The 14,465-nt window shown below is 37.2% G+C and overlaps 1 protein-coding gene across 3 annotated transcripts; it reads left to right on the top strand.

Moving 5' to 3' along the window:
• Positions 1-25: 25 nt before the first annotated feature.
• On the top strand, positions 26-14,257 carry prdm11 (PR domain containing 11). Of its 3 annotated transcripts, XM_087311738.1 has the most exons (9): positions 26-247; positions 4,023-4,132; positions 4,239-4,315; positions 4,406-4,665; positions 4,755-4,822; positions 6,705-6,892; positions 10,351-10,884; positions 11,207-11,322; positions 12,526-14,257. In XM_087311738.1, exons 2-9 carry the CDS (start codon positions 4,068-4,070, stop codon positions 13,360-13,362), a joined length of 2,145 nt encoding a protein of 714 aa, XP_087167864.1. In that variant the 5' UTR covers positions 26-247; positions 4,023-4,067; the 3' UTR covers positions 13,363-14,257. The 3 variants fall into 3 exon arrangements, with proteins under 3 accessions (XP_087167864.1, XP_087167862.1, XP_087167863.1); XM_087311736.1 differs by having other exon boundaries at positions 11,207-14,257; XM_087311737.1 differs by lacking the exon at positions 10,351-10,884 and having other exon boundaries at positions 11,207-14,257.
• Positions 14,258-14,465: the final 208 nt, after the last annotated feature.

The following is a 14,465-nucleotide window of genomic DNA, read 5'->3' as shown; positions in this document are numbered from 1 at the left end:
AACGCCGCTTTCTTCCGTTTTCCATGTCATTTCCTGTAATAAAAAGATGGTGGTCATAGCAGAGAGAAGCAGCTGACTGTGGTACAAACATTTGGAGATGATAAACTTTGCATCGCCCGGGACTAGTGAAATCCCCCCGTGCCGTAGCCTCGCCGCCGCGGTCCACGGAGCGGCCGAAACCGAGACGCGCCGCAGCTGAAGAAGACCACCAAAGACCCCGCGACGCACTGCGTATATCCTATAGACGGTGAGTTACATTCACTAGCCAATGTGGCCAATGAAAATGGCTTCCGAAAGCGTTAGGCAAATTGCCAGTTGCCTTGCAGACGCCAAACGGAGGCAGAGCCTGCAGAAACGCTGCGCACTATCATTGTCAACGCCTGCGCTTGATCGTATGTGCAACTTTTACCTCACAGTGTTTAGACGAGCACAACTTTGCAGCAGTTTTGTCTTTCAAGAGATCATTGTTGCCCTATTTGTTTTCCTGCACTCGTCTCTCTCTCTCAGCTCGGGTAGTTTGTGAGTGATGGCGCGGTTGGCCAATCAGGGCGCAGCTTTCTCTGACTAAAATATTTTGGAACTAGATTCTGTATCGGAAGCGTCAGCAGAACAGAGTGAGGGTTTCTTGCGGTCACTTTTCGTGTTCACTGAACTACCATGTGGTTTGTCGTGTTATGGGTGTTTTATGAAAGCAACTTTTAATGAATAATTTATAAACATAGGAAAGCTTGTAATATTGTATAACAAGAAGAAACAATTTGTACACACCATTTACAATAATAATCATTAGATTATTTACAATGATGCCTATAGAGAACGAAAGAAAGAGAAAAACGAGGAAAAAAACAGAAATCAAAACAAAAAACAAAGAAATATCAATAGGTTTTCTGATCTGAGGATAGATGTATAATAAAGAAATTGTCTGTTAATAGGGCAATATAAGAAAATGACAGCAATTTAGAGATTTAATAGAATATACGTGCGTGGAGTGCTTGTTAAGTGAATCTGGAATTGTAAGTAATTTTAATCTCTTTGATAAATGCTATAAATATTGGCTTGCAATTTTAAACATTTACATTTATGAGTATAAAATCTGCATAAAAAGGCATTAAAAATTTTAGATATAAAAAAACCTTAAATAATTACTTTTGGAGTCAGAAAAATTCTGTGAAGTAATATTTGAGATAAATAAATTAACATCTTGCCAAAATTGGAGCACATACAGTTGAAGTCAGTCAATTTCTTCTTAACGGATTGAACATTTTTTCAACACATTTCTAAACATAATAGTTTTAATAACTCATTTCTAATAGCTGATTTATTTTATCTTTGCGATGATGAATATTTGAATATTTGACTGATTTAAAGGCTTAACTAGGTTATTAGGCTAACTAGGCAGGTTAGGGTAATTAGTCAAGTTATTGTATAACGATAGTTTGTTCTGTAGACAGTCAAAAAAATATAGCTTTTTTAAAAATTAAAAACTGCTTTTATTCTAGCCGAAATAAAACAAATAAGACTTTCTTGTGAAGAAAAAATATTATCAGACATCCTGTGAAAATTTCCTTATTCTGTTAAACATAATTTGGGAAATATTATAAAAAATCAAAGGGGGGCTAATAATTTCAACTGTAGTTGCATGACCAAAATAAGTGAGGAAGATTTTCATTGTTATTCTGACAAAAGGAGCAATTTGTATTAAAGTCAAATCCAAATCTTTTCTTTAAGAAGTTTTTGACTGGGTAAATGGTATGTAATAATTTATTTCCTTTACCTAGGAAGGAAAACCTTTTGCTGCATGGACCATATTTTCTCAGTTTAAATGCTCAAAAAGACTGTTCCAATGTGAGAGAGCAGGAGGGGTAGAGATAGTATTATCAAGAAACAGAGCTTGATTTTCTTTATAGCAAAACAAATTTCACCAGTGGGCATATTAACTGGTTCTGGAATGGTAACTGTTCCTAGTGATACTGTATTGCTCCAGAAGGAATAGCGCCTATAGGTTTTGCAAACTTGTTAGTACGGGGTCAGGAACCTTTTTTCAGCAAAGAGTCATGTATGATTTTTTTTAGCAAATGATTTTTTTTTTTTAAGAGCCACCGGCCACTTTATTAGGTACACCTGTCAAACTCCTTAATGCAAATTTGTAATCAGCCTATCACATGGCAGCAACTCAATGCATTGAGGCATGTAGACATGGTCAAAATGATAGATTGCTGCTATAAATACACAGGTTTAAATAAAAACCTTATGTCCATGCACAACTCCAAAATAAACAAATATGAAGCATCACATGTAGAGCAAATCCAAGAATGGAAAAAAAGGACAATTTATAGAATGTTTTTCTTTTCGTCACCACTCATGGATGTTGTTTGAATTTACATACATGAGAAGATTACTATAAGTAATGCAAGTTGTTTGCTTTTTATTAGTGTCGCAATTCACGTTTATCCATAATGCTGCACATGTGGATTGGTTGAAACATCCTTTTATTGTTAACTGAGTTCTTATTCATTTTGCTCATTTTAAAAAGGGATTTCATTCATTTTAAAAAGGGGATGTATAATTGTATTTTCAATCGGAAACTGATTTCTAGTGACGGTTAGAATTTTTTAAACTGTTATAAAATATTATTGTAGGGAGACTGCTGGAGAGCCATGTATATTTGGTCAAAGAGCCAGATGTGGCTCACGAGCCATAGGTTCCCTACCACTGCTTTAGGAGTTACCAGAGTTTTGTATTTTGTGAGAAATTTTGTGTATCTCAGCAGTAGACTGATTAAAGGACTGGCTAACATGTAACTATTGCAATATTGAACCATTGACTGTAAAATAAAGATTTATTTAAAAAAAAAAAAAAAAAGCTTGAAATAAACAATATGAGAAAGTAGAACCAGAATGACGTCACAGTCATTCCTACTGTACTTGGGTAAAGCTGACATATATGACTTTTTGTAATTGGAACTACGTCCCAGTGATGTGCTTTGTTAAAAAGAAGGGGAAAAAGTTTGTCTAAAAGGGGCAAAAGACTAAAAACAGTCTAAAGAAAAACAGTTGTATGTGGTAAACTTGGCTTTGCTGCTAGCAAAATTGCACATTCATAAGTCCAAATATTCAAACTCAATAAATGTTGTTGTTTTAAAAAAATAATTTGAGCAGTACCTTTCATTGATTCAATTGTCTAAGAACAAAAAGCCTCTAACACTTTCATCTGTTTGTAACTCTTTTCCTATTTTTTATGAGTTGTAAATCTCAATTTAGCATTTTCAATGTTCATTATTAGATTATTTTTTCTTTCAATTTTTCCATTTATTTGTGTGTTTTTTCATTGTCTTCATTAATTTTATTTTTGGCTTAGTCCCTTTATTAATCCGGGGTTGCCACAGCGGAATGAACCGCACATGTTTTACGCAGCGAATGCTCTTCCAGCTGCAACCCATCTCTTGGAAACATTAATTCAGACTCGTACACTACGGACAATTTAGCCTACCCAGTTCACCTGTGCCGCATGTCTTTGGACTGTGGAGGAAACCGGAACACCCGGAGGAAACCCATGCGAACACAGGGAGAACATGCAAACTCCACACAGATACGCCAACTAACCCAGCTGATACTCCAACCAGCGACCTTCTTGGTTAGGTGACAGCACTAATTACTGCGTCGCTGGTTTTTCATTGTTAAGAATGATATTATTCTTTGGTCTGATGGTTATTTTGATATTGTATGTTCAGTATATACATATATATTTTTTATTGTTTTTGGGCATTATAATAAAATAATCTGACATATAAAAGGCATGTAAATAATTGCTTGTTAGGGTCTAAAATATATGCAATACAATCAGTGTTTCACTTTTAAAATGATGTAAAAATTAAGTAATGTAGTTCTGAATGTTATGTATTCATATGTAACATTTTTTAAGTTTTTATTTGGTGCTATGAGTAAGTTTTTCATGATTTTTAATTATGATTCAGATTTTAATGATCTGTTTATGAAAACTACTATTCCTTCATTTTACTTTAGCATTAATATGTCGGAGTGAAACGGAGACTCCATCCTGCCCAGATCATGGCAGATTCTTCCACCAATCCAGATCATTCCTCCATGGAAGCTGAAGGCGAATGCAGCACCAGGTCAGCCATGAAAAGTGTAAAAAGCAATTAAAAAAGTAGTAATTACAGTGCATAAAAATAGAAAAACCATGGTATTAAGTAGGTTTTTTTAATCTATTTACCTTAGTGCATCAAATGAGAAGTCAGCTGAAGAGCCAAACAAAAGGCTAAAAGTAGAACATGAGCGTTATTCCAGTTTTTGGTGTAAGTATCGGTTAGATTTCCACAATTGTTTACTGTGTAGATTTATGAATATATTTTTAGATATATATATTTATGTTTTTATATCTATAGTCTGCGAAGAGTGCAAGAAGTATTACCTGGAGGATTGTCCTACCCATGGGCCGCCTGTCTTTGTGCCAGACACCCCTGTGGCATCAGGGGTGCCCAATCGGGCAGCTCTCACCGCACCCTCAGGCATCGAAGTGCGCAGAAATGGCGATAAGGTGGATGTCTACTGCATGGATGAAAAAATACCAAAGGGGGCACTGTTTGGTCCTTATAAAGGCCAAATAATGGCCTCAGATAAACCTTCAGGGCCGTACTCTTGGATGGTAGGTTTTGTTAGCGTAGATGTATGTAATTGTACAAATTTTTAAGTGCAAGTAAAATTGCATTCTAATATCAAATGTGTTTTTTTTAGATTGTTGATAAGGACAGCAAATATAAATTCATCGATGGGAGTGACGAAGCTACAGCTAACTGGATGAGGTAATAACATCATCACACTCATTTTCATTTTTCTTTATCATTTCTAAAAAAAAAAAGTGTTCTGTTGCTATTGTAACCCCTCCAGTTTTATCCACGCCACTTCAATTAGAACTTGAATCAGTGTCATTAGGCTTTAGGGCTGTGCGATTAATGGATATCGTATTGAAATCTCGATTTGAACATGCACAATTTCTAAATCTTAAAGAGCTTAAAGACAAATAGCCTGCATAAACAAGGATGGTGAGTTCAGCACTGAAGGACTTGGGGCCAAAAAAGTCAAAATCTGTGGTGAGGGATTACTTTGCATACAGGAAGTCTGATGTATCACAGAACCAGCTGTGTAAGATCTGTCAGTCACATATCATGTGTAAAAAGCATGTGGTGAATCACTTCCATCAGCATTTTCAATGCGATTTGCGCTTGCACTGACATTGTTTTATTTGTGGAGACATTTTAAAAGCACTGGGTGTTTGGGTGTTCTGTATCTGTATGGAATATACAAAGTATAAAGCGAATGTATATCAGACAAAGAATGAAGCCTCTCGGTCAGTTCTTGTTATGTGACTCGCGGTGCGCTCACGGCAGTCTGAAAAGCTGAGATGTTTTCAACTGGGTGTGCCTGAAATACTTGTGCACATCGCTCCCTATATGCATGAGCTAGCCGCACTACTCCATTGGAAATAAACTTATGCGCAGAAAAGACGAGATATATGAACGGCCTATTTCACAGCAGCGTCACAAAGAGGTCTATGATATATGCATGGCAAAAAAAATCCGTGGACAATTAGAAAAGTACATGCAACTACCTCTAAAATGTGGTGAAGTAGAACATGGGAGCCTTACTTGAGTTTGTGCATACACACACACACACAAGCAGTGAGCACGCAGTGGCGTTTGAAGGTGTCAGACGCGGAGCACAGGCGCTCTTGATTCTGGAGGTCATTAATAATATAATAACATTGATACTGAAATGGTAAGGTGTTTTATAATGACCAAAACAACATTTCAGATGTTTTATAATGTGCTCAGCCTGACGTTTTGTCCATTCACACACATTTTAAGCATCACATGATCTCTTTTAACAAAATCACATGACCTTTTTCAATGCGCATGCTGGAGTTTGTGCGGTAAAAGTGTTTCCATCGCAGTTTATGCGCATCTTTTCTTATCGAATAAAAAGTTTATCCTACCCAGTTAGGCGCATAAGTTTTTTATGCGCATTTTCAAAATGTATGCGCGTCATGGCGTTTCCATCAACTGTTTTTTTAATGCGCATTTGCATTTAAATTAATGCACTTAAATTTAAAATTATGCATTTGCTTAAAATAGGTGGATGGAATTATAGCTATTGTATCACAAATTCAAACTTTAGGGGTGTCAAAATCATTTTTATGGTATAGATGAGGATCATTTAGTATTAATTTAGCTACAGGCCATAATCGGTACCTCGGTTGTGATGTACTGATGGTTTTCAGATGTCATTTGTCATGGTGACATAATATGGCGAGGGAGGCGAGATATGCAAGTAATTTAAAAGACTTTTTTAAAACCTACATTTGGGCACATTTTGCTGCTTGTGAATTTCTTAGACAATCTTTCACTGACACTGAAGGTACAGTAAAATCTCAAAATTTAAAACAAAACACTTATCGAGCTGCAGAACACAATGCTGGACATGTCGTTATCACTTATTTGAGGTTTGATGCATTCAAAAGATGTGTTTTCTTTGAGAAGGTAAAAGTCCCTTCCGGGTCACGGCACCAATTTTACAGTACTAGCAGCTGGCCTCCATTACACAATTCTCAAACATGCAAACGTTGTTGTCTTTTGGTTGTATTAATATATTTATATTCAGAATGCTAAGTTTGTTTATTCTTCCCAGGTTTATCCAGATTACTTCTGATGAGAGTGAACAGAACCTGAGTGCGTTTCAACATGGTGATCAAATCTACTTTCGAGTGTGTCACAGACTGAAGGTGGGCGAGAAACTTGGTGTTTGGTACAGCAGCGAGTATATGAAGCGACTGCAGAGTGTGTCCCGGGACAGCATTGACCGCAATCTGGACACAGGTGAGACACCCTTTGTTGGTGTTTGAGACAAATACTTTTAATTGATGAAAGATGCTTTGAAAGGTTTTAAACTGAACAGTTCATAAAGTAATAGATTAAGATTTATGCAAGCACATGATATCTTTTATTGGTCAACAAACGATATCATGTCGAATTGGGACAAAATTTATTTCGATAACGATGATAAGCTCTGGACATTTTTACTCGATATTGATCTAGGAGCCAATCACACAGCAGCAATATGCGACAACAACAACCAATCAGCATGAAGTCAAAAGACCATTTCCTATCACACTTTGCTAGCTAACTCGACAAGGTGAAAAAAATAAAGAAAAAATGAGTGGAAGCAGTGACAAACGTAAACTAACCTATTATTCAAAGATGATGGAATTATCGACAAAAAAGGCAGCACGAATTCTGTTATATGGAAGTGGTTTAGCTATCTGAAGTGTCACAAGGAGCAAATTAAAACGATCTGTAAAGTATGTCAATGGTTTGTGAAAACCAAGTATGGCAACAAAACCAACCTATTCACTCACCTAAAACAATATCAGCCCCAATAAAACCCCCCAAGAAAGTTTTACAATGTGTCGATAGATGTACTGTATATTTTTATTGTTTATGTTTTGCACATTTAACTAACCTCATAATGCTAGATTAGTCTTTTTAAATGTTTTTTACTATTAATTTAAATGTGTAATCTATTTTTGCTAATAAACAGTATTGTAATTTATTGAACCCTCTATTTTTGGTGGCATCAGTCATTGTTGGGATAGTAACTTTTAAAGCTGGAAGCATTAACAACGTACATTGAAATTTATCGTTATTGTTCAATATCTAAAAAATGATCAGGTTTGCATTTTTGCCATAACGCTCAGCCCTAATTGCAAGGCTAAATCCAGGTATGGCAACTCATGATCTATAATAGTAAATCATATTTATAAAAACACTGCAAATGAATACCAATTTTGGCTAACACTTTATAATAGCTACACTCTATGAATCATCTGTTAAGCATTAGCAAATAGTTAATTCATCGTCTGTAAAGTATTAACTCTACATTAATAGACGTTAGTAAGCAGTTAACTGCAGATATAAATGCTCTATTCTTGACTTGTAAGCACATGTATAATGTGCTTAATCATTGTACTTCCATAGTTTGTTAATTATTATTTTTTTTATTTCCTAATTATTGCATTATTTACAAACTAGTTATTTAAGAATAGTTGGTGTTTTTGAAGATCATTCAGAATGTGTAAGTAAATGATTAAAATTAACATTAATATAACTTATTATTCAGGCATATACTAATAGTTAATTTGTATATTAATAAATGCTTTAAGTCAATTTTTCCAGTTTTGTGACCTAATCTGAAGTGAGGTATATTTATGCTTTGTAAATCCCTAATAAATAACAATTAAAGGCTCAGTTATCTTCTAAACAGGGAAAAAAGAAAGTAAACAACTTTATTAATTTCTGTTCATTTGAAGATACACAACTGAAACTTTATCAAGTGAAAAATAAATATTTGCAGTCTTAGCTTAAATAAAATGACTGTGCAGTTTAAACTTTGCTAAATAACATTGAAATGTTGTAACATAAAATATTGTTAAATTATTATATTGTTGTTTAATTTAATTGTATTTATTTATAATTGTATTTTGACACTCCTGTTATTCAGCAATGTTTAAAGTTTACAGTAATTTTATTTTTTTACATAAGATTTCAAACATTTATTGTTTATTTGATACTGAGCCTTTAATTGTCATTTATAAGGGATTTACAAAATATAAATAGTCCTCACTTTAGTCCCCTACTTTAGATTAGGTCAAAAAACTGCATGAAGTTGAATTAATAAAACATTTATTAACATAAATATTAACCATTACTATACTCCTGAGGTGAGGCAGTGGCGCAGTAGGTTGTGCTGTCGCCTCACACCAAGAAGGTCGCTGGGTCGCTGGTTCGAACCTCGGCTTAGTTGACGTTTCTGTGTGGAGTTTGCTTGTTCTCTCTGCCTTCGCGTGGCTTTCCTCCGGGTGCTCCGGTTTCCCCCACAGTCCAAAGACATGCAGTACAGGTGAATTGGGTAGGCTAAATTGTCCGTAGTGTATGAGTGTGTGTGTGTGAATGTGTGTTTGGATGTTTCCCAGAGATGGGTTGCGGCTAGAAGGGCATACGCTGCGTAAAAACTTGCTGGATAAGTTGGTGGTTCATTCCACTGTGGCGACCCCGGATTAATAATGGGACTAAGCCGACAGGAAAATGAATGAATGAATGAATGAATGAAACTATTTTCCCGAATAGTAAAATATATAAATGTTGATATGAATAGTTTAATTATTATTTACTAACTCATTCTGAATGATTGTCAAAGCCACCAACTACTCTTAAATACAAATGGTTCGTAAATAGTGAAATACTGAATGTAGTAATGTTAATTAACAAGTAATAAAGTATGATAATATAATTATTAAGCAACTTATAAATGTGCTTATAAGTCAAAAATAGAGCATTTGTAGCTGCAGTTATAAACTGCTCACTAACGTCTAATAATGTAGAGTTAATGCTTAACGAATAATGAGTTAGCTGTTTGATAATTATTAATAAAATGATTGGTAGTGTAGTTATTATAAAGTGTTACCAAATTTTGCAAAACTCATTGTGAATTGAAACTATCTTCTAAATAATAAACAGTTCTGCCATTTTAAAATCTCATTTACTAAAAGGTGCCTTTTATTTAGCAGTAACGAACTGAATCTCACACAATCTCTATTGCTTTCTTAGTAGACATTAACACAATATTATAAAAAATGAACAGAAAATATATTATATATGACTTTCATCATCATAGTCAAAACACAAAAGCAGACGTTATGTTCAATTGCTGTTTTTATACAGCCCCAAGAAATGCAGAGTTGAGGTTTTAAGCTTTTTTTTAAAGGGATTTAAAATAGAGGTGTCCGAACTAGTGTCCTGCATACTTTAGCTTCAACTTTCTGCAACACACCTGCGTGGAAGTTTCTAGTATACCTAGAAAGAGCTTGATTAGCTGGTTCAGGTGTGTTTAATTGGGGTTGACACTAAAATTTGCTGGACACCGGCCCTCCAGGATTGAGTTTGGACACCCCTGATTTAAAAGAACAATTAAAAAGTATACTACATGTCATCCATAATTATTGTTGACAATATATCAAGAAATATTTCAAATTGAACATTTTTGAGCAACCAAAATGTACCCAGGAGACGTTTTCCAGGCCTGCAATTTTTTAACAGGTAAGTGAAGTGGGATTATATATATATTTTTTAATATATGAAAATGCTTACCTGTTCTGCCATCATATCTTTTTCAAAGCTAATGTTATTATCTATTATCACGCTGCTTATTTTTAAAATATAATATGGTGAAAGTGTTACATGCATTTCACTTGTTAACACACAGCACCATTGTATTACAGGAGTAAAATCAGAAGACCAGGAGGAGCCCAAAGGCCCAGTGTTAAGATCCGCAATGCACGGTAGAAGGACCCTAAGCAAGCATGGAAGCGATGAGGCAGAAAACCAGCCCCAGGCCAAGAAAAAGAAGATTGACCTCATTTTCAAAGATGTCCTGGAAGCATCTCTAGAGGCTAATCAAAGTCAGAACAACCCCCTGAACAGCACCTTGTCTTTTCCAAGAGCACGAACAAATGTCTGCCAGGTTTTCTGCCATCCTGACGCAGAAAGTAAAGAGTCCGTCTTCACCTCTGGGTTGGCTTCAATGGATCACCACGAGATTGGCTTTGATGGGAAATGCATTAAAATGGAAAACACGGAAGAGGATGAGGCCTTGACCAGTGAAGGACCATCCACATCTTTCTGCCCAAACTGTGTGAGGCTAAAACGTCGAATCCGTGAGCTGGAGGCCGAACTGCACCGTCTCAGAGGACAGGGGCATGTGGAGGTTAAGCCTGTACCAGCTTCTGAGATGCTTGCTGGTGAGGACCACAGAGGTAGGTTTGAACCAGGGATGGAAGTCTGCCATGGATGAAAGATTTTCTGCAACACATTTTGATATTGGTGTATGTATTTTGATGTATGACTATATATTTGTCTCTTGGTTTACTTGAGTACTGTTTGAAGTGTTTTGTTATTATTTGCGGTTCATTGTTTGCAGAATTTGTTGAAATGTTTCGAATGGAAATGCACTAATAATTAAAAGTTTTATTAAAATTGTTAATGAGTGTTTTTTTTTTTTGCCAAATCCTGAACTTTAATCTTCATTTATATTGGTGCTCAGCTTAATTTTGTGCTCTGTTTGCTTATCTGTTGCAGACACCATGACGCCCATCCCAGCGGCCCTTGAGGAGGATGACCAGGACGTTGATTCTGCCGATGAATCCATTTCTGCTGACCTCCTGGTGGCTGCAGATGAGTCTTCAAAACTCTCGGTGGGTTCGGGTCGTCGGATTCGCAGATTCAAACAGGAGTGGCTGAAGAAGTTCTGGTTTCTCCGTTATTCACCTACACTGAATGAGATGTGGTGCCACGTGTGCCGCCAATACACCGTCCAGTCCTCCCGCACCTCTGCGTTTATCATCGGCTCCAAGCAATTTAAAATCCACACCATTAAACTGCACAGCCAGAGCAATCTGCACAAGAAGTGCCTTCAGCTTTACAAACTTCGAATGCACCCGGAGAAAACTGAAGAGATGTGTCGTAACATGATGACTCTTCTGAATGCTGCCTATCATCTGGCTCTTGAAGGACGGCCGTTTTCTGATCTGCGCCCCTTAGCGGAGCTACTCAAGAAGTGCGACCTCAAAGTGGTGGATCAATACATGAACGAAAATGACTGTCAGATTCTCATCCAACACATTTCTCGAGCATTTAAAGAAGATTTGGCTGAGAAGATCCGCCTTTCACCCTTTTTAAGCATCATCATGGATGGGCAGAATGATGATCTCTTGGCTGATATGGTTGCCGTATATGTCCAGTTCACCACCACTGACGGGCTTCCTGCCACTGAGTTCCTCTCCTTACAGAGGCTTTGTGGAGGTAATGTCGAAGGTTACCTTCAGGCTGTGGATCGTGCCTTTGGAGTCCTTGGGCTAAGACTCCAGGACATGCTAGTCGTTGGTTTGGGAATAGATGGTTCAAACATTTCCTCTAGTTTAAGAGCTAATCTTTACGTAGCCATCCGAAAGACAATTCCATGGGTGTTGTGTTTACCTGTGATGATCCATCGCCCACATTTAGAGGTTCTGGATGCCATTAGTGGGAAGGAACTGTCCTGCTTGGAGGATTTGGAGAACAACTTGAAGCAACTGCTTAGCTTCTATAGATATTCCCCACGTTTGATGGCTGAGCTAAGGTCATCAGCACCAACGCTGTCGGAGGAAACTGAGTTTCTTGGTGATATTCGAGCTGTCCGTTGGATCATAGGGGAACCCAATGTTCTCAATGCCCTAATTAAGGACTATCTGGAGGTGGTTGCTCATCTGAAGACCATAAGCAACCAAACACAAAGGGGTGATGCTGCTGCCATTGCTCTGTCTCTCCTACAGTTCCTTTTGGACTATCAGTCAGTGAAGCTGATTTATTTTCTCCTGGATGTCATTGCTGTCTTTTCACGGCTTGCTTTCATCTTTCAGGGTGACTATCTGCTGGTGTCACAAGTGGACGCAAAAATTGAAGATGCCATTCATGAGATTGGTCAGCTGGTGGACTCCCCAGGGGAGTACCTGCAAGAATTTGAGGACAACTTTCGGGAGAGTTTTAATGGTGTGGACCTCAAGAACTTGAGGGTTGCCGAGTCCAAGTTTCAGTCAATTCGAGAGAAAATCTGCCAGCAAAGTCAATGCATTCTGGCTCAGCGCTTTGAACCACGCAGCCGCACAGTTGTCCAGGCCTGTCAGGTCCTTGACCTAGCCTCATGGCCTATTAACAGGGATGATCTCAGTGCATATGGAGAGGAAGAGATCCTTGTTATTTTTGACCACCTGGAGACTATTCCTTCATCCGGCCGTGAACGCTCAATCGAAAGAACAGATGCCAGAGGAAGTCTCGTGGTTGAATGGAGGGATCTGAAAGCTGATTATTGTAGTGTGAATGGTTTTAAAGAAGTCGTCAGCCACATCTTCAGATACAAGCAACGTTATCCTCTTCTCAATCACATTCTGCAGATTGTCAGAGTCTTGCCAACATCTACGACATGCTGTGACAAAGGAAGAGGCTCGTTGCAGAAAGTGCGCAGAAATAGCCGTTCCAGACTGACTCTGGATCAGATCAACGATTTGCTCACCTTGGCTGTCAATGGACCGCCTATTGGGAGCTTTGATGGAAAGCGGGCATTGGACAGCTGGTTTGAAGAGAAATCTGGGAACAGCATTTCACTGTCGACAGAGGTGCTGAGCAGAATGTCCACCACCGAACAAAAATCTGTGTTGCACAATATGGATATGAATGCAGAGTATTATCCTGATGTTTGATTGATCGGAGCCAATTTCTCAGCCAATATGATTCCAAAAAGCCATCTCATTGGAAAAGGGCTGATCAGGACTGTAATGTGATTGGCCAAGTAGTTTGACACTGGCCCTGCTGCTAAATGGCCTAGATCAGCATCTTCTCTAAGAGTCGGTATGAATGCCTTTGCAGGTCGCAGGCACATGAAACACTTTAAAATGTTCATGTAAATGGTTGTAATGTGTGTTTTTGTTCCAAAGAGATGCTGTTTTCTAGTTATGAGGATCGTGGCTGTTAGGTGAATGTTCGATTGAACACCATTTCTTCAGGCATTGGTGAGTTAACCCAACTTTTTTAGTCTCTAAAAATTACACCTGATTAAGAGACAAACTTTCTAAAAAAAAGAAAAAAAAGAAACGTTTTCAGTATTCGATCTGCAATATAATTTGAGCAATCAGAAGCGTTTGTATGTAGACTTTTGTGTATGGAAAATAACAAAAAGTGCTTAATTTTCATAGCATGTTCTTTACGTTTTTTTATCACTAACTGCAACGGAAGCCACTATTTTGCCATGCAGTATATACCATTTTTTCTATCTTCAATCTTTAAGTACTCTTGGTTTGTCAATGTGCCATAATAGTTAATGCAATGAGGCACCCGTAATGTGATGTTTACACCCAAGCTGATCGAAAGATAAGTATAGTATGAACCAACATGAGCCAGTTCAAATAATTTTATAGTGAAATATGAAACTGATTCTGATTCTGCATCAAACCAACAAATATATCATATGTTTACTTATTCACGCATCATCAGAATAAATATTCAAATGTTTACTGAAAATAGAAAGCCGTAAACAAGCTCAAATCCGCTTGTTAAGTGTTACGTCACGCGAAGCGGCTTCCAGGTCCAAGCGCTCTATTCAACTGAATGGGGAGATTAATGAAATGGTAATAATAAACGTTTACAAAGTGATTTAATACTTTCGAAAATCACGATCGCAGTATATATGTCCATGCCTAATATCCGATGTCAGAAAGTGATTCATTTTCTTTTTTAATTGTTAAATTTTTGGCATTTGTTATGCAGCAAGCCCAGAGATTGTTGTGTACACTATGACTTTATATAA

This window comes from Danio rerio, chromosome 25, assembly GCF_052040795.2.
Source record: "Danio rerio strain M-AB ecotype USA chromosome 25, GRCz13ab, whole genome shotgun sequence".
Taxonomy (NCBI): Eukaryota; Metazoa; Chordata; class Actinopteri; order Cypriniformes; family Danionidae; genus Danio; species Danio rerio.
Note: the sequence above shows the minus strand (reverse complement) of the source record. Positions and strands in the feature narration are given on the sequence as shown.